This window comes from Columba livia, chromosome 1 (assembly GCF_036013475.1).
Source record: "Columba livia isolate bColLiv1 breed racing homer chromosome 1, bColLiv1.pat.W.v2, whole genome shotgun sequence".
NCBI lineage: Eukaryota > Metazoa > Chordata > Aves > Columbiformes > Columbidae > Columba > Columba livia.
In genome coordinates this window covers 87,107,259-87,129,454 of record NC_088602.1, presented here as the reverse complement: position 1 = coordinate 87,129,454, position 22,196 = coordinate 87,107,259, and the positions used below count along the sequence as shown (strand labels likewise).

At 35.1% G+C, this 22,196-nt stretch overlaps 1 protein-coding gene across 1 annotated transcript in view; it reads right to left on the bottom strand.

The window, feature by feature from the left end:
- The window catches only part of NCAM2 (neural cell adhesion molecule 2), a 292,092-nt gene that overhangs the window by 117,357 nt on the left and 152,539 nt on the right, over positions 1-22,196 (bottom strand). Inside the window, exons 3-7 of the mRNA XM_065065564.1 lie at positions 21,297-21,503; positions 18,847-18,990; positions 13,251-13,388; positions 8,606-8,723; positions 2,091-2,251 (exon numbers count right to left, since the gene is read on the bottom strand). Coding sequence (XP_064921636.1) covers positions 2,091-2,251; positions 8,606-8,723; positions 13,251-13,388; positions 18,847-18,990; positions 21,297-21,503 — 768 coding nt within the window. The remainder of the gene's footprint in view (positions 1-2,090; positions 2,252-8,605; positions 8,724-13,250; positions 13,389-18,846; positions 18,991-21,296; positions 21,504-22,196) is intronic.

Sequence of the window (22,196 nt, the reverse complement as noted above, 5' to 3'; positions counted from 1 at the left end):
GACGGAGAACTGGGGAGAGTAGGGTGTGTGCATATAGCTTTCCATACATGTGTTAGTGTTCCAGAAAAACTGTCAGAGTAAGAATTTGGTATGAGGACAAAACAGCTTTTTTAACACTGATACTGGAAAACAAAAACATGTTGAACAAAAAAATCTAGGTCATGGACGGAAACTAAATATATGCAGGTGTTAGATGGCACCAAGATGGATGGGCATGTCCATTCAAAAGTCCAGAATACTAGAAATTTTAAATGCTGAATGCTACGATGTTACTGTTATTTTTATTGCATGATAGTTACATTACTTTATTACAAGTTTCAACTCTGTCAGAATCTTGTTGCAGTAGAAACAATAGTCATCGCCCCAAGGGTTCTGAGGTCACCCAATGGACTAGAGAAAGACTCCTAAATGCTGGATACGTAAGCGTTGGAAAAAGAAAGTGTGAATCTTTCGAGCCTGCGCAGTACAAGCCTGGGTTGTGAAATCAAGGCAGAGACTGGCCTAAAACAATGGGAGCAAGTGGGGGTGAAGAAGCATAAAAGGTGACCCCAGAATGGACACCGTTGAAGATTTTCCCTCCAGAGGATCCCAAACCACAACGGAGGACCGGCAGGACTCCATGGGACCCGGAGACCAGAGGGACACCTTTGGAACTCGACTGGTGATAAATGCAACCTCATTTCCCATCTTTACCTTTACTTTTCCCCGTTTCTTTCCCTTTTCTCTTTCTTACTCTCTCTCTCTATCGCATGCCGCGTTATGGGCAAATTAATAAAGTAACACTGCTTGACTGAATCATAACCCCTTGGCATTTAGGTCACCTTCATTTTGCGCTCTGAGATCAAGGTAAAAGAACCATCATGAGTCCATCGCCGAACGGACCGTGACAGTACCTCAGAAAAACAAAGTAGCCCAATGGTTAGGCAACCCATCTGGAGTAAGGAGCACTGGAGACAGCACAGCATGGAGGGCTATGAAGAGTTTTCCAAACAGAAAAGGCAGTGGAAGACATACAGATACAGTTATCCTATCCTGAGGCTTCAGCCTCAGACTCCCAGATCCCAAAGCACAGCATTATCCACTCCAACAGTTTAGCTCTCTCAGTGCAAGTTACCAGATTAGCCTCTCCTATTAGAACTGTTTCACCTAGTATAAATTAGTGTTAGTTTTAATCGGGACTTAAAAATTATTTTCCCATGGTCTTAAGCATGTGCTTTAGCTGTTCAAATAAAAATGGTCTTTCTACTACAAGCTATAGTTAATGTAAAAAAATCCCAACACATTACTTTTTTTTTTGTAAATTTTTAATAACTAAGCTACAGCATTGATCCTGCACAATGATTCTGAGAAAGGTTTTCTGTGTTCTCATAGAAGCCTGCTTTCACTAGGTCATAGCTATACAAAACTTCAAAGAAATGATCAGTTCTGTGTACAAGAGAGAATCACGAACACAGATTGGGTGATAGAGCATAAAAAGAGAAATAAGTTTTCATGTTAATATTTTTATTCTTTGAAACTCAGATCAGACAATATTTTTGTGACTACATCTGCAATAAGAACCAGGAAAAACAAATTAAAAATCAGGAACACCTCTGTATGGTGTCTTCTTGTTAAAAAAACAACAGCAACAACAACAAAAAAAACAAAAAAAACCCAAAAAACAAAACAAAACAACAACAAAAAAAAACAAAAAACGAACCAAAACAAAAACCCCACCCTGCTTAGTTGTTCAAATAACCTGGTTTTTCTGCTTTCAGAATTTCCCCTTTTTTCTCTCCTCTTGGTCTTCTTGAAAGCAGCCAACTTTTAAAGGAAAGCCAGAGTGAATTAACAATTTAACACTCTATTGTACTGTATCTGAATAGTAGAAAAGCAAATGCCAAAGATAGCATTTACAAAATTAAAGTTAGATGTAAAGGCTAAAGTAGCCAACAGGGGTAAAAGAGCTGTAAAATTGTACAGAGAGAAGTTTGCTGCATCAGTAGATGCCTTGCAGCAATACAGTTACACTGAAAATTGTGAATTATAAACTCAGTCCTCTACTGTTTATATTTAAAAAGGGAAGATGGAACACACTATACAGTACTTACCAAAAACTTGAAGGAATGTCTGTTTTTTATCATTTCCTGCTTTGTTTTTAGCATTACAGATATAAGGACCTGCATCAATATTTCTTATATCTCTTATTGTTAGTTCTGTATTGCTTCCTCTCAGCATATATTTTTCATTTTCTTCAATAAGTTTACCATTCCTGAAAAAATAAAAAGTATGTATAAGTCAACAAGTAGGTTCCAAAGACTGAAAAAATGTGTTATGGAAGCATCAATATGTTGAAAATAATCTCTGAGGCAAGAGGTCACTATCATGCTAGCCTCAAAAATAAATTGACTCATGCAGCATAAACTGGCAGTATGTGTAGAAGGCAGTTGATTTTAGCACAACTAAAACTGTTCTACAGGATCACAGTGTTTTTTTTCATAAGAATATGAACAATCTGTACATGAACAAAGCATTCTGAACTGCATTTTGATTTTTGAGACCCCAATTCCACAATTTTATTTCCAGGTTCTAGAATATACGCTTATTTAAAATACTATAATATCTTTATTCTTAGATGTTCAATATTGACTTAATGTCACAAAAATGCATGTGAATAGAAGTCATTAACAGATGGCTTACACTCAAGGAAGGATAGAAGGAAGTCAGTCATACAAATACATACTTGTATGCGGGAAGCATTTAAAAGCATATTTTCAAAGTGTAACTTTTGTTTCTGTTCACATTAGTAACAATGCACTGACTTCTAAAAAAAATATTTTCAATGGCTTCAGAGCCTATTGGCACATTCAAAAGCCTTCTGAATTATTGACTCTCAGTTGTTGTTGGCTAGCCACAACTTAGTAAGCAGTCATGTCTCCAGATGTTAAAATGAGTTCTGACCAGATGGCACAGAAATAATAAAACCTGTGAACAATTCTGAGGGCTGATCAGGGCTCGACCGGTCCATTTGAGCACCTTGGCATACACACAGTTATCAAAACAGCTTCTTTTTTAAAAGTGCAATTATAGCTTCTTTTTTAATTTATTCTCTCATTTTGCCTTGTTTGCAGAAGGCTTCGTTTGATCTTATTTCTATTGAATCATCAACAGTCCTTTCTCATAAGCACCTACATTAAACTTACCTGATTTTCATAAGCACTGATTATCCTGCTCGACAATGCCAACTTCATGAAAACAAATTATTTGCAAAATGAAACTAATCTGCATAACTGAAATCTATTCTATTCTATTCTATTCTATTCTATTCTATTCTATTCTATTCTATTCTATATGGCTAGGTTAGGACATTTAATTTTACTCCAGGATTTGAGCAACAAGGATTTTTACTTTCTTTCTGCTCAGATAATCCTGATATCTACATACACTACATATTTTCTAAAATAATATTTACCCTAAAGAGTGAGAAAACTGCTTCTATCTTGGGAACATTACGTACATTAATAGAATTCCACTGGTGTCTATAAGGCTTGCATTTTAGTAACATTTTTGTTAATAGCTCTAGTCCACTTCAAGATATTATTGTGATACTTTTTAATTTGTTTTCCAAAGCAAATGATAGAAATTGTTTTGCAGAAGAGAAAAGGCCTAATTTCCAACATAGGTGGTTTCACAAAAAAATTCAGTGATTTATTTAAGAGTAAAAAGTCTATACTTCAGGTCTGAAGTAGTTTCCAAGTAACTGTTATCAAAAACATCATCTATATCCATGACAATTTCTAAGCAGAAATGACATTATGAGCATTTTCCTGGACCTTCTAGTGAACAAGGGAGATTCAGATTGATGCCAATAACTGGGAACAGAAAAACATGAATAAAACATTAAAAGCAGATAATTCAAAGCCCTGCAGTAAAGACAAAGGGATCGACCCAGCTGAACTTTACTAGTTTAAACTATCACAACAGATGTAAATAATCATCACATTTTCAGTAGGACTGTTCACATGAGTAAAGATTTCCAGTTCATGACCTGTACATTTGGATCTTTATTTTTCAGTCCCGGCTAATTTAATTCTATTAGTGTTTTGATTCTCTGCTGATTATACTCTACACTAAGTAATAACAGCATTTTTTGAGAAAGATTGGCAGATTAGTTCAGATGCCTCCATTTTAATTTGACAAAATCTTAAACATTTTCAGCACCTGGAAATGAATAGTGTCAACATAAATAATAAGCTTTACCACTTTATACACTGTCTTAAAGAGTTTAAAGCTTGAATCTCCTGTCTTACCCAACATCTTTTTTACCGTCAACACAGAGGGATATATATGCCATCTCAATAGTACCGTCATTTGATTTTAAGAATATAGCCATGTTTCATGCTCTACCCGAAGGTGACCTGCTAAATCAGTTCATTGGAAATCAAAAAGGAAACAAGACAAAAGAGAATAAAGATAATTTCTTTTTTAACTTACTCAAATATAAGTGGATTGTAAGGAAAGTAAGACTACACAATGATGGAAAAAAATTATACAGGCCTTGCAAAAGAACTGGTCTCAGAGCATATTTTAAAAGGCAACAAAGACATGAGAACACAGAACTGTTTATAAAACAGGTCCTTAATCTTGAAGAACCATCTCAGCATACATGGATGTACTTTCTATGCAGTATAACAAAAGTTTTCCAGCCTAGTGGAAGAGAAATCATTCCAACCCTTTTTATTGGAGTTTTTCCACAGCTCTCCAGAAGGCTAAACACACTTTTGAATGTTTTACAAGGAAACATTATTCTTTGTTATATTAGTTTGTCTGTCTCTAGACTTTTTTCCTTAGGGTAGTTCTGTATTCCAAAAATAAGTCACTTTATTACATGTGACCATTTTACAAATGGTTAACCTGAGGAAAATTAAATAAAATGACTGAGCTCACATAGACAAATGGTTCAGCTGGGAATAAAACTGAATACATGATTCCCATAACTTGCTGTAATCAAAGGTTATAATCCTTCCAAAATCAGCATTAACACTTAATCAAATTCAAAATGTAATTACACTTGTTTATTAAAAAAGAAACACTTACATAAAACTGAGATTAATATCAACTTGAACTCAACATCAAAAAATACACTAAACAGCATGAAATTAGGAATATGACACCTTGGCCATTAATTCAAATAAACAGATTCTAATTCTCAATGGATGACGTGCAAATTAATATTAAATAAATATTAAATAAATCAGTTCTGATAGACTTTACTATCACTAACAATGCTTCCTACATTTTTTACAAAATGAAGAAGGATTACTTTGATCTAGTTTTCTTACATGCAGACTATTTTCTCAAGAAAAAAAAAAAAACACAACTAAAATATTCTAGAAAACTAAAGTTCTTTATCTTGACATATCTGCAAAGTAAGTCCAAGGGCAAGGACAACAGCTCAGTCAGCATGGGTTTATGAAACGCAGGTCCTGCTTGACCAAACTGATCTCCTCCTATGACAATGTGACCTGCTTAGTGGATGAGGAAAAGGCTGTAGATTTTGTGTACTTAGACTTCAGTAAAGCCTTTGACACCATTTCCCACAGCATTCTCCTGGAGAAGCTGGCAGCTCACAGCCTGGACAGGCATACTCGGGATGGATGGCCATACCCAAAGACTTGTGGTGAACCAAGTCAAATCCAGTTGGCCATGGTGGTCATGAGTCGTGTTCCCCAGGGCTCAGTATCGGGGACAGTTCTATTTAATATGTTTATAAATTATCTGGACGAGGGGGTTGAGTGCACCCTCAGTAAGTTTGCAGATGGCACCAAGTTGGATGGGAGTGTTGATCTGCTGGAGGGTAGGAAGGCCATAAAGAGGGATTTGGACTGGCTGGATGGAGGGGTTGAGGCCAGTTGTATGAGGTTCAACAAGGCCAAGTGCTGGGTCCTGCACTTGGGTCACAACAACCCCAGGCAGTGCTACAGGCTCGGGGAGGAGTGGCTGGAAAGCTGCCTGGCAGAGAAGGACCTGGGGGCGATGATCAACAGCTGGCTGAACATGAGCTAGCAGTGTGGCCAAAAAGGCCAACAGCATCCTGGCTTGTATCAGGAACAGTGTGGCCAGCAGGACTAGGGAAGTGATCATTCCCCTGTACTCAATGCTGGTGAGCCCATAACTCAAATCCTGTGTTCAGTTTTGGGCCCGGCACTACAAGAAGGACATCGAAGTGCTGGAGGCTGTTCAGAGAAGAGCAACAAAGCTGATGAGGGGTCCAGAGAACAAATCTAATGAGAAGCAGCTGACGGAACTGGGGCTGTTCAGCCTGCAGAAAAGGAGGTTACTTCTCCCAAATAGCAAGTGATAGGATGAGAGGAAATATTGTGCTAGGGAAGATTCAGATTGGATTTTAGGAAAAAATTTTTCACAGAAAGGTCTGTGAAGGACTGGAACAGGCTTTTCAGGGAAGTGGTTGAGCAACCATCCCTGGAAGAGTTTAAAAGATGTGTAGATAAGGTTCTTAGGGACATGGCTTAGTGCCTGAGTTAGGTTTATGGTTGAACTCGATCTTGAGGGTCTCTTCCAACCAAAATAATTCTATGATTATATGACAAAATATCAGCAGATTGTGAATCCTTTTCATTGGCTACCAATATGTAAATGAAAAGGGACCTGAATGATTCAGGACAGAGATTATAGTAATTTGATGCAGAAATTTAGTACTGGAATACAATTTTGAATCAAGTTTGCTTCCTCCAGAAAAAATAATTTAGCTCCTCTCATCTTTCTTCCCTGTTTGCATATCAATGATAATATTCTGTCACAAGGACCAGGGGCCTTTTCCACTTACCGCTTTACAACCCTTCATTGTCAGCAAATTAGATATCAAGAATATTTTCTAGTGCCAAGAATGCATAGCTCAATAGCACAAAATAAAAACATAATTAAAAAAAAAAAAGCAAAAAACAATTAAAAAAACAGGAAAGGGAGGCACATAAACCAATATTCCTCACTATGAGTGGAATTCCTATTTCTGAAATAGGAACAGAACAGAAGCTTCCTTATTTAAGATCCAGTATACAGTACACAAGCCTGTGAAGCTTTTGTAAAATCTCTAAAAAGATATTTCATGAATGGTTTAAAAAAGTCAGTTGCCTCAGGGGTGGCAAACCAATAGAAAATCTTTCAGTAGGGTCTGATCAGTAGACAGACATTTCTCTTCGAGCCACTTAGCCTGCGGACGTATTGTAACAGTTATAAAATATTGAAAAAAAACCACAACTGTAAGCAGAGATATCCACTAATTGTGGAAATTTATGTGTTCTTTCTTAACAATATAAAACATTCATGTTGATTGTCTCATATCAAGGCCATTTAGGATACCAGATTTCAGACAACTCTCAAGAATTTTGGCCAGATAAGACATCTATTGTAAACAAATACTTCAAAGACACTAAATAATCAGAATATTAAACCTTAGTTTGAATTCAGTATCAATTCTTTAATTCGGGCTCTGCATATTTTGTTTTTCTTTTTCCTTCTCTTCACTAAATTTTGAACTCTAGGGCACATTAAGGAATTAACTTTGCATTCTATTTATTTACAACTCCTGAGATTCAAATTGCACGAGAGAGAAATTTAAATCCACATTTGACTTATGGCATGTTATTATAAAGGTGCCAGTCAAAGGAATCTAACATTTAAAATGAATCTAATATTCTTCAAATATTCCAAAGGAGATTAAGAATTGATGAAAATGCCTTCTACGTCCATTTAAAAAAATGCAGTGACCTTTTAATTCACCTGAAATAATATATGTAGATGAAAAATATTCAGGTCTAAAATAGAAATGTGCACTGGTATGAGAAGTCTGAGATACCTTATATCCCAGGACTCATGCATAACTTTTGTAAAAATTTACATATCTACACACTGTGTATTCTTTCAATTCTAACAATGTTATATGCTAAGCGTTCCCAAAAGACATGGCTATACTATGTTCATGTCATTGGTATAATCAAAAAACACACACGAACTTCAAAAGCAATATTACCATTTTAAAATTACATAAAATACACTTGAAAATTATTCTGTGAAACATTTCCATATTCTAGGGGTGTCTGAAGTCATACCACTTTCTGAATCTCATTGAAATTGAATCTCATTGAGTTAGGGTTAGAAACTGTTTTTACAAATGGGGAAAATGTTATTTTTGTTATCAGGACTGCTGATTTATATTGGATACTTATTTATGCATAATTGCATATGTTTTTACCTAATACATTTATGTGCAAAAATTGTGAGATTTTTTGCTTGTATTGTTTTTGAGATATGGACTCATTGCTTCAGCTGTGCTTCCCCTCAAATATGAAGAAATCATGTCAATATGGTACATTAGTTACTTTTTACGTTTATCTCACCTGCTGGTAACCTGAGGGCAATTGAATCTGTGTGAGTTCATTCACTTATTAATGCTGAAACTAGCTTTAGAATTTAGAACACAAATGGACAGCAAATGCTCTTATAATTCAATAAAGAACTCAATGTTGCACAGATTAATGGACTGTGATAGAAAATCATGACACATTAGAACAATGTGCTTTGATGTGAAGACCTCAGCTGAACTTACCTATGCCAACTGATTTCAGGTGGAGGTGATCCAGCAGCTCTGCAGAATAAAGTTACAGCCTCTCCTCGATCTGCAGTGGCATTAAAGGATTTCTGTGGCAGAGTAATTGCAGGAGGAACTGAAAAATAAGACATTAAGCCCTATTAATGGAAAAACAAAAATGAAAAATAAATGACTACGTGTTTCCAGAGAAACTGAAAGCACAGGATAGGATCCTTTTTAATTGGAATTATGGTTACACTTAAGGATCAAGTCTCAATAGGAATCACTGCTATTAGTATTTCTTTACTTTTCCTAAATACAAGATTTTTAGTATTATCAAGACTTTCATATTTTTTTTTCACTAGAATAAACTTTTAGAAGTCTTTTTCAGCAGTTCTTCAATTTTCTCTACAGAACATTTTAAAGTGACTATAAGACACCCTGAGTGTATGTGATTGAGTTGAGATTGGCACTAATTTAACTATCTCAAATGAAAATCTTTTTTCATTTTTAAAATTTTCAATTGTTAAAAAAAAAAAATTATCTTTCTTTCAATTATAAAGCTGACATACAACTATGTACTGATGTCGGACAGTGCTTTTAAAACAGGTGTTAGTATGTAGTAGTTGTGATTATGCATATTTAATTCTTTTTACTTAACTCCTGGACAGGAGTATAACCAGCTTCAAAAGGTGAAACATGATAGTACCCAATGGATACAATCTATTTTTGGAAATTGTGTGTTCTGACAGTGACAATTTTTGTCTGTTCTTGATGAGATTTACTTATTCCTAAAATTGTAACAGTTCACAGAGATCCGCAACAACAACAACAGCAACAACAACAACAAAAAGCAACAATAATTAAAACAGAACAACTTACAGCTTGATATTTAATATTTCTGTTCATATGGTAATTTTAAGACAGCTGTGCTAAATCTGTTTCCATTAACTGTCAAGCAAATAAACAAATAAAAACAATCTCAGCAGATGGGAAGAAGATATGTGGAAATGAAGGAATGTCAGGGAAAGCAAGAGGTAAAAGAAGAAAAGATCAGAGCTTCACAAAACATAGGTCTCTGCTAGCAAGAACATCCTGTCATCAGAGTGAATCAGAGTCTGGGTTTTTTTTTAAACTTTCACTAGAGATAAGAAGGAGAAACAGATAACCCCAACGAACCTGTCTTTAGCTTCCCATTGCACTTTCACAGATAAGTAAGATAAATAAAGGTAAGTACCTTTCACACTTTTTAAGGGGGTGCTTCACAGACCACTTCTTTCCCATCTGAAATTGCATGGGTCATTACTCAGCATAAAAACCCCTTATGTTGTGCAACATCTTCCATGAAAAAATGTAACTCAGAAAACACTATATACATTTTAGCCATATTGCAGTGCATTCTAATGTCTAGAACTGAAAATATACTCAGTAACATGAGGGGATGAAACAATTCTTTGTGAGCAGTAGCAGGTTCTTCACTGCTCACAACTAAACTACAGGAATATGACTCTATTCAGCACATTACTTAAGCACTTCAGTCTTCCATGAGATACTGCAATGACAATGAAATGAAACATTATTTTTCATTTCAAAAGTCAAGTTTTATTTTCTCATCATCCTTTCTGGGAAGAGACCTGTCTATCTTTGGTTCTGTTCTTGTATGTATGTAGGATGGAACTAAAATAAAGTGTGAACCTAAAAGATGAAAATCCAAATGAAGCTATACTTGGCAAGGCTCTCACCTTTCAAAATTAAGGCAAAACGGTAAAATCCAGACACATTTAAGTGAAAACAATTCTTTTTCATTTATGTGTAGCTATTTATTTAACACCAAGACTAGACTATTTTAAATTTATGTAATGACTACAAAATATTTCTTTTTTAATGTAAGAAATTTATTAGAAATTAATTCTACTCACTACTCCACTAAAAATAAGGAAAAAAAATCCAAACAAACAACAACAAAACAAAACAAACAAAAAAAACAACAATGACAAAACAAACAAACAAACAAAGCCAAAAATCTTTAAGTCACCTCATTTTAGTTTCTTAGGAAATCATTGTTAATAAGGAAAACAACATTCCATAGAGCTAAGTCAGAATTAAATTCATTTCTACCTAGTTAACATCACCTGCACATGCTGCTTCAACAACTGTGAAAATTTCAGATACTTAAGTACCTAAATATGGGTACAGCCACCTAACTTCAGGCAAAGAAATACTGAACTTTTGCTACATTTTCTTAAATCAATTTGGGAAGTGCTTTTTCACCATTTTGTTTTGGTGGTCGCAAGGTCTACTCCTTCATTTTATAGTAATGGTTCTAGTGATGATTAATTTTGGTTTTTGCTACTACATAGCACAACAAACCACTATATAGGCAAGTATCATCCAAAAGACAGAGATGACTCAGTTATGACCAAAATGGCCCCAGAGGGAATATACTTCTTATTCTTAAATACGAGAATCATAGGTTTCCTCCTGGGTTTATTTTTCTCCTCTTCTTGAGAGGAATTGATCCCATACCATCTGCCTCTGAGAGACTGTTCTTCATCAGCTTGGCGTAAGGCTCTGGTGCTCTCAGTGTCTCACAATATTTTTCCACTCTCTCTGTCCTCCCTTTTTAGTTGGACAGAGAGGTAGAGAAACAATAACAAATAAAGTACTTGTTCACAGAAGAGGTGATCATAGCTCAAATCTTTGCCCTGAATCGGAGGATGTATCGGTCACATGCACCACAGATAATAAACTGGAATACAACGAATAAAAGGAGAGCTAATAGCTTACTTTTTTTATTAAATCTTTATCACTGTTCTCGCAAAAGAGAATCTGAGATTTCACACAGTCCTACCACAGCTTACATTTTTGAGTAAAGTATGTACAGAGATTAGAAAAAATCATATAAATAAATGAAAAGTGAAGTTCTAAATTTGAATATTTTCTACATCAAAAATACTGTAATGATAACATATTTTTATACTGAACTTTGATTATCACCCAAAGTAAGCATTATTGCTAATTTTTTGGAAAAGGAGACGTGGTGGAAATGCAGCCTTGTAGCTTCTACTGGCCTATGTATTGTTCCTTTTTTTTCTTCCTTTTTTTTTTTCTTTTCTAATTCCAGTTCTTTCATAGGTTTCCTTTTTCACCAAAGTGCACTGCAATTTTTCTTTCTGATTTTTAGTATTACTCCAAAAGTAATTCTGAGCCAAGTTTAATACATCCAGCTTTATGTAGGAAGACCTTTTTATTCCTATAAATTAAAAAGAAAATACCTCTTAACTGATACCACTCTACATAAGCAATCATGTCAAAATCACTTAATGGGCAATCCCTTCTCCTCTCAACACTCTGAAGTCTAGCAGTAAGTGCTAGCTTTCCTGTCCAGAATCATAATAAATATATGAAGAATCAAATTTGTGTATATAATTCGCCAATAAAACATGTGAAGACCAATCACAGTTTGCAATCTGACATTTTTGGTTAAATACAGGCTCGCTCTCAGCTCAGCCTCAAAAATATCAGATAGAAGTGAAAGGTGTTCAGAATGCAGGTTCATACCCATGAACCTAAATGGCAGAACTGTACATGACCAGGAGTCAAGGTAACCCAGCACCACAACATATAGAGAAGAAAGCAATTTCTTGGAGGTCTTCACTGTGCATAGGTGACATACTGTTAAATTCTATCACAATAATCACCGATTCGCTTGCCATTGTCTATATAATATCTAAAGGATTCTGCTTCAAAGACTGCTGCTTGACTATATTAATTAAACAGTACCTATGTTGGAAGCTGCTCTTTCTCCTGAAATTAACTAAGAATTCAACTTACATAATTACTTCTGTAAAGTGAGGTTTGCTGAAAAGCACCAGTCAAGGACAAAGCATTTGAAACTCAGAATCTAACAGGCACAGTGGAAGCAGTTTCACCGAAACACTGACATTAAACAGAATGCACAGATAAAAAATGCCCTTTAGCAACTGTGTCTTTTCTGGACAATATATGAAGAGAGATTTATTTTTCAACAGGTCAAACCTGAATTTAAAAGAGAGGTTGAGATAAATGCTCCATCTTTTCTTAATCCATTCATATTCCTTCTTAGAGGTTTATTTTTAACTGATAAAATGTATAATGCCAGTTTTCGGATAACTTGTTATATATTCTACTCCTCATAAAAATAAAATGTTAAAAATCTATAAGTACTACTTTTAATTTTAATAAATCTTAATCAACTGTACCTGTGACTTTAGAGACAGTTAACAAAATATGTTCAATGCAGTGAAGGTGAATAACTATGAAAAATCAAGTGTGTTTTTCAACAGTAAATGACAAAACATTGAAAAATACAGCATGAAATGAACTACTATATATTATAACCTAAAACTCTAGTCTTGCAGTGATTGTTAATGTTCCATGAATGATTAAAAACAATAATTTAGCTTTTACATACTCATATGCACTGATATTAAGAAAAGCAATTAATTCTATTTACACAGTATAGTAGATTTTTAAAAAATATTAAGCAATTACATTTATAGGAAAACAATACTAAACAGCCATGACAACTATATTAACCCATTTAATCATTATTTTATATTTTAAAATACGCTATGATAACCAAGTAAAGCAAGAAGTCAATTAAAACACTTTTGCTCCTTACCATTCACAATAACAATTATGTCTCGAAAATCAATTTCTCCTCTGGCTTCCACTCTTCCTTCACATCTGTATACTCCTTCATCACTTTTATTGATGTTAAGAATTTGGAGATTATTGTTTGCTAATACTGCAAATCGACCTAGAAAGGCAAGTAAGAGATTAAGTTGTATTAGCAAATCAAGACAGTAAGAGGAACACTCAAAGAACACAGAACACTCACTGACAAAACATTTGTCAATTTTAGAGTCGAATGTCAGTCAAGACATATTTTTTTCCCCTAACACAAAAATATTGCTATTTCCTAAAATTCAATCTGGATTTTCCATTCATAACTTCCTACTTACTCTGAAGAGTCATGAAATGTAAGTTAAATTTATAGAATATTAATGAACACCCACACAGAATATAAAAACTGTTAAGGAGATGGAAAAAAGATAAATCAAGCAATTTTAGCAAAATAAGAAAATGCTTCTGCTTTCTCTATCTAGAAGAACCAACTGTATTTGTGTCCATTTTATGGCATTGTGCTTCATAATTTCTCAGGTTGCTTGCTTTCCTTCCCTCCTCCTGTTTCTTTGCTCATTCACTATTACTTAGCCAATGATATATCTCACCTTCATCTAACACTTCAAAGAAATGAGTATGAAGACATTATACAACAAAACACTCCACCTTCTGCATAGTCTAGCATAAACTGAAATCCAGTAAACCTTTTGAGTAGCTTAAGTTCACTGAAAAAAAACAGATTCGGAACAAGTGTGCATACACTGTCCTGCACACGCAGCAGCAAAATTATAATCCACAAGAGTAAACTGGTTCTGACTTATTTTCCCTCCTTTCTGTCTGAATTAGCATTTGGGGTATATGTGGCGAGATGCTGGTAACAGGGGGATTCAAGGCAACCTCTATGAGGAGAGGCCAGGGCTGTCCCAGCCAGACACGGTTGTCTCCGGCCAGCTCCTGCCAAACTGGGCATTGCTGAGCCCTGCAGCCAAGGTGGTGGTACCTCTGGTAAAGCTTGCATACAAAAAAAGGGCAAAAACCGCTGTGCAGCAACTGTGAAAGAGACGAATGAGAAAAACATGAGAGAAATAGCCCTACGAGCACCAAGATGAGAAAAGGCAGAAGGGGAGGAGGTGGTCCAGGCACCAGAGCAGACATCCTCCTGCAGCCCCAGGAGAAAGCACAGTGGAGCAGACATCCACACTGCAGTCCGCGGAAGACCCCATTCTGGAGCAAGTTTACCCTGAACAACTGCAGCTCATGGGAAGGACCCACACTGGTGCTGTTAGGGACTGACCACAACCCAAAAGCCTCATCCCGCTGCAGTGCTTGGGGTGAGGGGGGCAGAGGAGTCAGCTCAGTGAAGTTGAGCCTGGCAAAACAGATACGGCAGGCATTGCTTTAATTTTGTCTTTGTGTTTCACCATTCAACTCTATTTAAATGGCAACACATTTGATTAATTTTCCCCAATTAAAATCCTTTTTGCTTGTGCTGTAATTGGTAATCTCCCTGCCTTTATCTTCACCCACAGCTTTTTCATCTCATTTTCTCCCACATTCTGCTAAGGAGGGTGAGAGAGCGGCTGGGTGGGTGCATGAAGCTGGCCAAGGTCAACCCATCATAACTAGTCAATATTAATGGACTCTTTTGAGAGGAATTACTTCTTGCAGTTCACTGTCTATGTTTTTTTGAAGAACCTACATACATGTTATTCAGCTGTCTTTCTCATTCAGTTTGAACCAGCATATTAGAGGATTATGAGATTTACTAGCTTTCAGTTTTAACTAGCAACCAAGAGTCATTTTTCACTTTGCTTTCTATTTTGATTCGGCTAGACTTTTAAAGCATGCTAGTTTTCCCACAGCACAACACTGATATTCCAAAACAGTGATAAATAACACTTGGTAGTAAAGCTTTTATGTAGTTACACATATGTGCATACATGTTTACAAATCATAGAATGACAGAATAAAACAGCTTTTTATACCATGTGGGTTCTGTTTCATTACAAAGAACTCTATCGGAAACATGGAAAAAGAAAATTTAATTATGTTTCACCAGGTAGAGGTTTACAGAACAATGGCCTCAACACATTTTTGCTAATTATGTCTAGTTTATTAAAGTCATGTTTGAACATTAATGCCATTTCATACACTACCACAAACAAATTATATCATCTTTTTTTTTTTTTCCTGTCCCTGCACAATTCCCAGAGAGCTGTGCTTAAAAACCTTTTGAAAAGGTGAGATCTAGCCCCTCTTCAAGCATTGGTAACCTTTTCATTTTTCGTTAACATAAATATTTAACGTGTGAGATGAACGAAAGGACTGGAAATCACCCATTTTTCTTTAAATTGCTGAAAAAAAATAAGGGCTCATTTAGCAACAGGAAATGAAAACTGTAGATGTTGGCTGGATATATTTTCAGCTTTCATTAAAGAATAATATAATGGATATAGCAGGATATATTCTCATGACTAGGTTAGGTATTATAGAAGAAAAACATTTTGGGTCTTTTTCTACCACTAATACTGTCCACATGCAGACAAAATTAATACATGTCATATTATAAAGAAACTTAAAACGTGAAATGTGAATTGAATGTGTGACTTGTTTAGAAATCATTGTTCTTCATGTTTTATCCTTTGGTAGGCTTGGTTCATGCCCCTAAGTATACGATGACGCTTTTCTCATTCAGCAAGAATGAATTGTGAATAAACCAGATGGGTCAACAAATGCACTGAAACCTTGACAAGCAGAAGTTGATCTTGATGGACTCACATGTTCCATGGAACATTTAGGAGGTTAAGAGCAGTAAATTAGTAATACAACATGACACATAGAGATGGTGAGCATGCAGATAAAGTTCACTGTCCCATGGATACCATAATAAAAATTGTGTCCTATACTAAATGGATTACAGTTGATGGATGTAGACAGTGACTGGACAGTACCCTCCTCCAGCTCTTCACTCTGTTTTCTGGACTCAACTCACTCAAATTCAAATATCTAATTTAGAACAGTCACATCCCCTTCCCCTTCAGTCAAATCAGATGTTAAGTGGTGCAGGTGACAAGAGGGACTGCCTATGTCTTTTCAGTGCCTCAGAAAATTCCTCAGAGCTTGAGGAATTTTTGGCTTATGGTTTGCAAATTTTACTGTGTTCTAGAGTATGTATCAGGCTATAAACCACAATGTCTAACAAAAAGGTTAGGCACAGCTGTTCATTCTAAGACTAGGACATGACTAAAGACCTATTAAAGAAAAAATCAAAACTTTCTGCAAAAGCTGAAGATCAAGACTCCTATTAAATATATCTCTCATACAACCAAACCAGCCATTCTTTACAGGAGGGACTGTTTTTCAACCCCAAAATTTCTTCTAGACAGAACACACCATATTAACCATCTAAAGCTAACACTCACCTTTGCACACCAGTTTGCACAAGAATATTCAGCAGGTCTATATTGGCTCTGCAGACCAATGGCACTACTTTTTCTAGTACTGTAATTAGAACTGCACAAACTACTGACTTGAGTGGGAAATCAATTAGGTTGGTGCAAAAATAACTGTGGTTTTGGACCATGAATTTTAAATTATTATAACTAGGCTGCACTCAGGAAGGAGCAGAATTGAATTGCCACAGCCTAACCAACATGATCTAGGGGCTTAGTTTGGTTCATCTGAAGTCTCTCTTGTCTAGTCCTTTAGAATAAGAGAACGCTTTTTCATTGACCATGCCAACTATAAGATAACATGTAGTTCCCTAGAATTGTAAGTAGATAGATTTTCAAAAAGCTGTTATCGTTTTCCAGAAGCTTTTATCATGTATAAATTTTGGTCTTGAAGAGAATCATCTTGTATAATGAAAATACCTATGCAGGGGTAAGACAAACAAACAAACAACAAAAAACAAAGAACAAAAAACAAACCAAAACAAACCAAAACCCTAATAGAACTGCATAAATGAGAATGTAAACCACTAAAATTCATCAAAGCATACAGAAAACATGAAAAATGCACCCTTCCCAAATATTCTCTAACCAGTCGTATACAAGATACAATTTTCAACATGCACTATAGTAACATACCACACCTACGCTATGTTTATAGAAAACTCCAGATCTGATAGTGGAATTCTGACATATCTTAATGATCTGAGCAGTGATGGAATGAAACATGCATATTTATACAGATAGTAGGTAATTTATATGCAGCATATTTTTATTAACAGAGGCAAGTAACTTTCTTCTAAGGTTCACTCTAATCATAAACTAATATACGACTATCTGTACATAAAATTTCTATATTTGCTTTAAGCACTGTAGAATGAGTTGCATTTAATGTCCTTGGGAGCCCAAGAATTCTGCAAAAACCAGAGCAAGTAACTTAGGATTCCAGATAAGATCTAATCAATGAAAACAATCCTATTCACTTTCATGGTTACTAAAATGTCCCTGACTCCCATACAATGGAATTATGTCATGACAATTAAGCTCTTGATAACAATAGAGAAATTCTTAGAACATTCCCGGAAAATTACCCTTATATATTGCTCTATTAAACCTTAAACATACAATGTAAAACCATTAAGACTTTTGGAGGTCATTGTTCACCTTGTGGTGATTTTTTGTTTGTTTTGTTTTCCTTTTATCGAAGACCTCATCTAGGTGTTCCTGCTCCAGCAGGGGGATTGGACTAGATGATATTTTGAGGTCCCTTCCAGTCCCTAACATTCTGTGATTCTGTGATGGACTCGACAGTTTCTTACATCTTTGTTTACAGAACTCAAAAGAGACTATAGATCTTAGTATGATCTAGCAATGGAGTAGATAAGGTACTAGGAATATACAGGAACTAGTTCAGTATAGTGAGAAGCTATTTCACCTGCAGCTATTTCAGCTACAGCCCTACTACACAGCAAAAACCATTAAATTTTCACTTCTAAATTTGTGCACAGGCCTCCTGGGAGAAGAAATCAGTCTTCTGTTCAAGTGCAATATACAAATATAGATACTGGTAACTGTCAAAAATTTGCAAAACTGAAATAGTAAAAAAATCTGTGCTGCAAAAAATCCTACTAGTTGTAACATATACAACAGAAGAATGGCCTAGAATACAACAGAAAGCCATGAAATAAAAGCAATGACATTATGTCACGTCTTTGTATTGTGCCAGTGACAGAATCCTTAAAATATAAACTGTTTTCTCATGCCCCACAAATAAACTGCAATATACATTTTTATTTGGGTATGAAATTATTCAGTATTTTAGCTTACTATGAACAAAAACCCAACAAGAATAATAAGTTGCTTCATTTTTAATAGGCAACATTTAAAATTACAGATTTGATGTTATTTAATTTAAAATTACATGAATAGGTTATAGGTACTAATCCTTCACTGGAGATTTTGATACATGAAGGAAACCATTACATATGGATTCTCTACAGACTACAGAATCTGGTTGAATTCTGCTTAAGCAGATGGGCTAATCAAAATCCATCCTTCACTGTAATGTGATAAGTTTTCTTTTACTATAATATCTTAATATCAATTAGAATGCATAACTTAAAGAGTTACCAAAATACTAACTGTCAGCAGTAGTTGTGACTTCCTCATTCCGATACAACCAGCTTACAACGGGAGCAGGTGAACTAGTAACACGGCAAACAACTTCTGCATCTTCTCCTTGTCTGAACTCTTGCGGAGATATTATGTCTCGGAAAGTGAGCTTTTCTGAAAAGGAAGAAAACAGAATATAGTAAGAATCTTACAGTTCATTTAACATTAAAATTATATGTTGCACGAAATCACATTAAGATGACTACTAAGACTTCTCATTGTGACAATACAGAATTATTTCCATAATATAATTTTCCCAGATAAGAGTCAAGTGGTCTTGGACACATAACTTCCACTCTGCCTGCAGAAATTATTTTATAATAATTTGAAAATTGATTGTAAAAAAGAATTATGAAAATCATTGGTTTATTTATATAAACTAAGTATGTTTTATAAATATATTTTAAATTGTTGTCAATGTTCCAGAGGCCAGTTTTGAAACTCTAGTTTTTAGAGGTCTATATATTCAGGTTAATAGTCTCTTTACTCTCTTGTGTGTTTTATTCCTCATTATCTTGTTATTGAATTAAAACCTCACGTTTTTGTACCATCAAAATCTCCGAAACTTTTTGGAAAAGTCTTACTAAGAAGGTGGAACTTAAGCTCCACTGACTGTGAAAACCATCAGCTGAGTAAAACATAAAATCTTAAAAGCCAATGGGAAAACATATGAAAAAAAAATAAAGTCATAAGGATTGGTAGCATTTTTTTTAGGAAATAACAGCCTGATAAGGCTTTTAATTATTCCATCCCCAAATAACCAAACTTAGTATTTCTTTTATTAGTGGGCTAAACAAGTTAGTATTATTAGAATTTAGTGTTAGAAGTCCAAAATGGCATTAATCCATGATCTCATACCAGATCTAACACAGAAACCAACTGCCTGACAAAAAATGCTGGAAGATTTTCTTGCACATAGAAGAAACAAACTGACCCATGCTCTCTAGGACCAAAGACTGCCAATTACATTTCAGAGGATGCCTTGGAGAATATAAATTGGAGATAAAACTACACCTTCACCTTTTTGCATTGATACAAGTGCAGGCTCAAATAATCCACACAGTTTCCACAGTACAAGTAGCACATTTTTGTTATATACATCTCGTATGATTTTACTAAGTATTTCCATGGAATGTTTGAAGTGTCTGACCATATGTAAGTCAAAAGAAAAACTCTCCCAGACATCAAGGAGTACTAAACCAGATCCTAGGAGAACAGTGTATCCTGCTTTTTTCCTTACAATACATCACAAATACGAACAAAGAAACTTTTAAGCTACAGTTCTCACAAACCTTAACATTTCTTGTATAGGTCTTCAGGTTTATCTAAGCTGAATTATTAAAATTACCACATACAAACACTTCAAAAGATTTCAACCTTGCTCAGCAGTCTGCTAATGGAGTGGCTGACAGTTTTAGGTATACAAATGATTTCCATAAAACATGAAATCCTTTGAACTGCCAGCTTTCATGCCATCATGTAAGCTCTTGTAACTGTTATCATCATTTTAAGGACTGTTTTATCAACAGACTTTTTTTTAATCGTATGTCTTTTGTTAGCTGAGTTATCTGCATGTAACAGGAGCAGTGCTTTATGATTCTACTCTGTATTTTCTGTTTCATTGCAATTCCTTAGAGTTCAGCCCATCCACAAACAAATTTTTAATGAATATTAAAAAACAATTCTCCAATGAAAGTACAGAATAACTCAGCTGAAAGGCTGCTGGCATATGCCTCACGCTTTCACCAAAAAAAGACCTTGTCTTATATCTTCACAGTGTACTTGTCTAATGTATTGCTTTTAGGCAATTTTGATTGATCTAAATAACATAGTACAATGTAATGTTATTTAACTAAATCAAAAAATCTCAGAGAATTTCTTACCACAATAGAAGGCATTTACTTTTCAAATATACTCCTCAATTAGTTGTATGCAAATGAAATGCTTAGCACATTAAGCTTCAATGCTTTATGGAAAAATTTCATTACAGGGCCAAGAAAAAGAAAAGACTGACATAAAAATAACTACTTCATTCTAAACTCCACTTTTTACATGACATATAGTGCACTTTGTGCACTTTTTGCATATATTTTTAATAGGTTGTAGATGTATTTGTATCAAGGATTAGGTTGACTTAACTTTTTCCTCATATTTCCTCTTTCCCATGAGGGCCATACAGCACACACTCATAGGATGGCATTCTAAGATATGAAGAAAAAGTGATCTACGATATTACTAAGTGGCCACCCATTTAATATATATGTTCCTCATAATATCTATTATCTAAACTGTAGGAGATGCAATTATTTGGAAGATAATGTTCAGAGCCTGGAAAGATATTCTGATACACTTTCCTTTCTCAATAGCAGTGACTTTTAAAACATAGTCCTTCTTTTGTTAATTTATAATATTTTGCTTACGATAAATTTCCAAAACAACAGTAGCTTCTTGACTTTGTCCTTTTGCATCTGTTGCTTGACACCGATATATACCAGCATCTTCTATATCTGCATTATAAATGGTTAGACGTGATCGAACGCCTTCTTTCTGAACAACCACTCTTTGACTGGAAACAATCTTCTCTCCTTGTGGGTTGTACCAGTCTATGTTGTCAGGCTCACCAATGGCTACAAACAAAAGAAAAAAACAATCAAAAGTTAGAAGTTCAGGCAGACAATACGCAACACATATGCCTACCCAATGCACAATGTTTATGCAATGTCAGAGAACTGTTGAATTATGAGAGTTGTGAGAAAGTCTGTAGAAAGATAAGCAAGGCAAAACTGTAGGCAGAGGTATGATTGTTGAGAAAGGATAACTAATAGCTCAAGGATTCAAGAGCAAAAAATAAACCACAGAAAGGTATGAAGTCTTAAAGGAAAGAAACAGGATGCTCAGCAGTCACTGAATCACCAGGTCAAGTCATCAGTCGGTTGGGTTGTCAGTGTAGTCAGGCCATGTATCATTGTCAGTGGAAGATGGCAACTCAGAAACATCAAGTATCCACATCAGACAGCTGCAAATGCAAACCCTTCTCCTCCTGACTGATATCTGCTCACCAGAAAAGACTCTTTGTGTGTCTTATTAGGTTGGAAAGGATACTGAAGAAGCATCCTAACAGATATAAATTAGCTGTACTGATACAGACAATTCAAACTGAGTGACTCAGAATCTGAAATATATAGTTTATAGACTGGAAATGTGAAGCCAGTGAAGATCTGTTATTTATCACAATTCTCACAAGTCAATATGAACACACAAAAATATGCTAATTTAAGTTAATATTGTGAATCAGTTTCAAATTATGTAGAAGCTTGAAA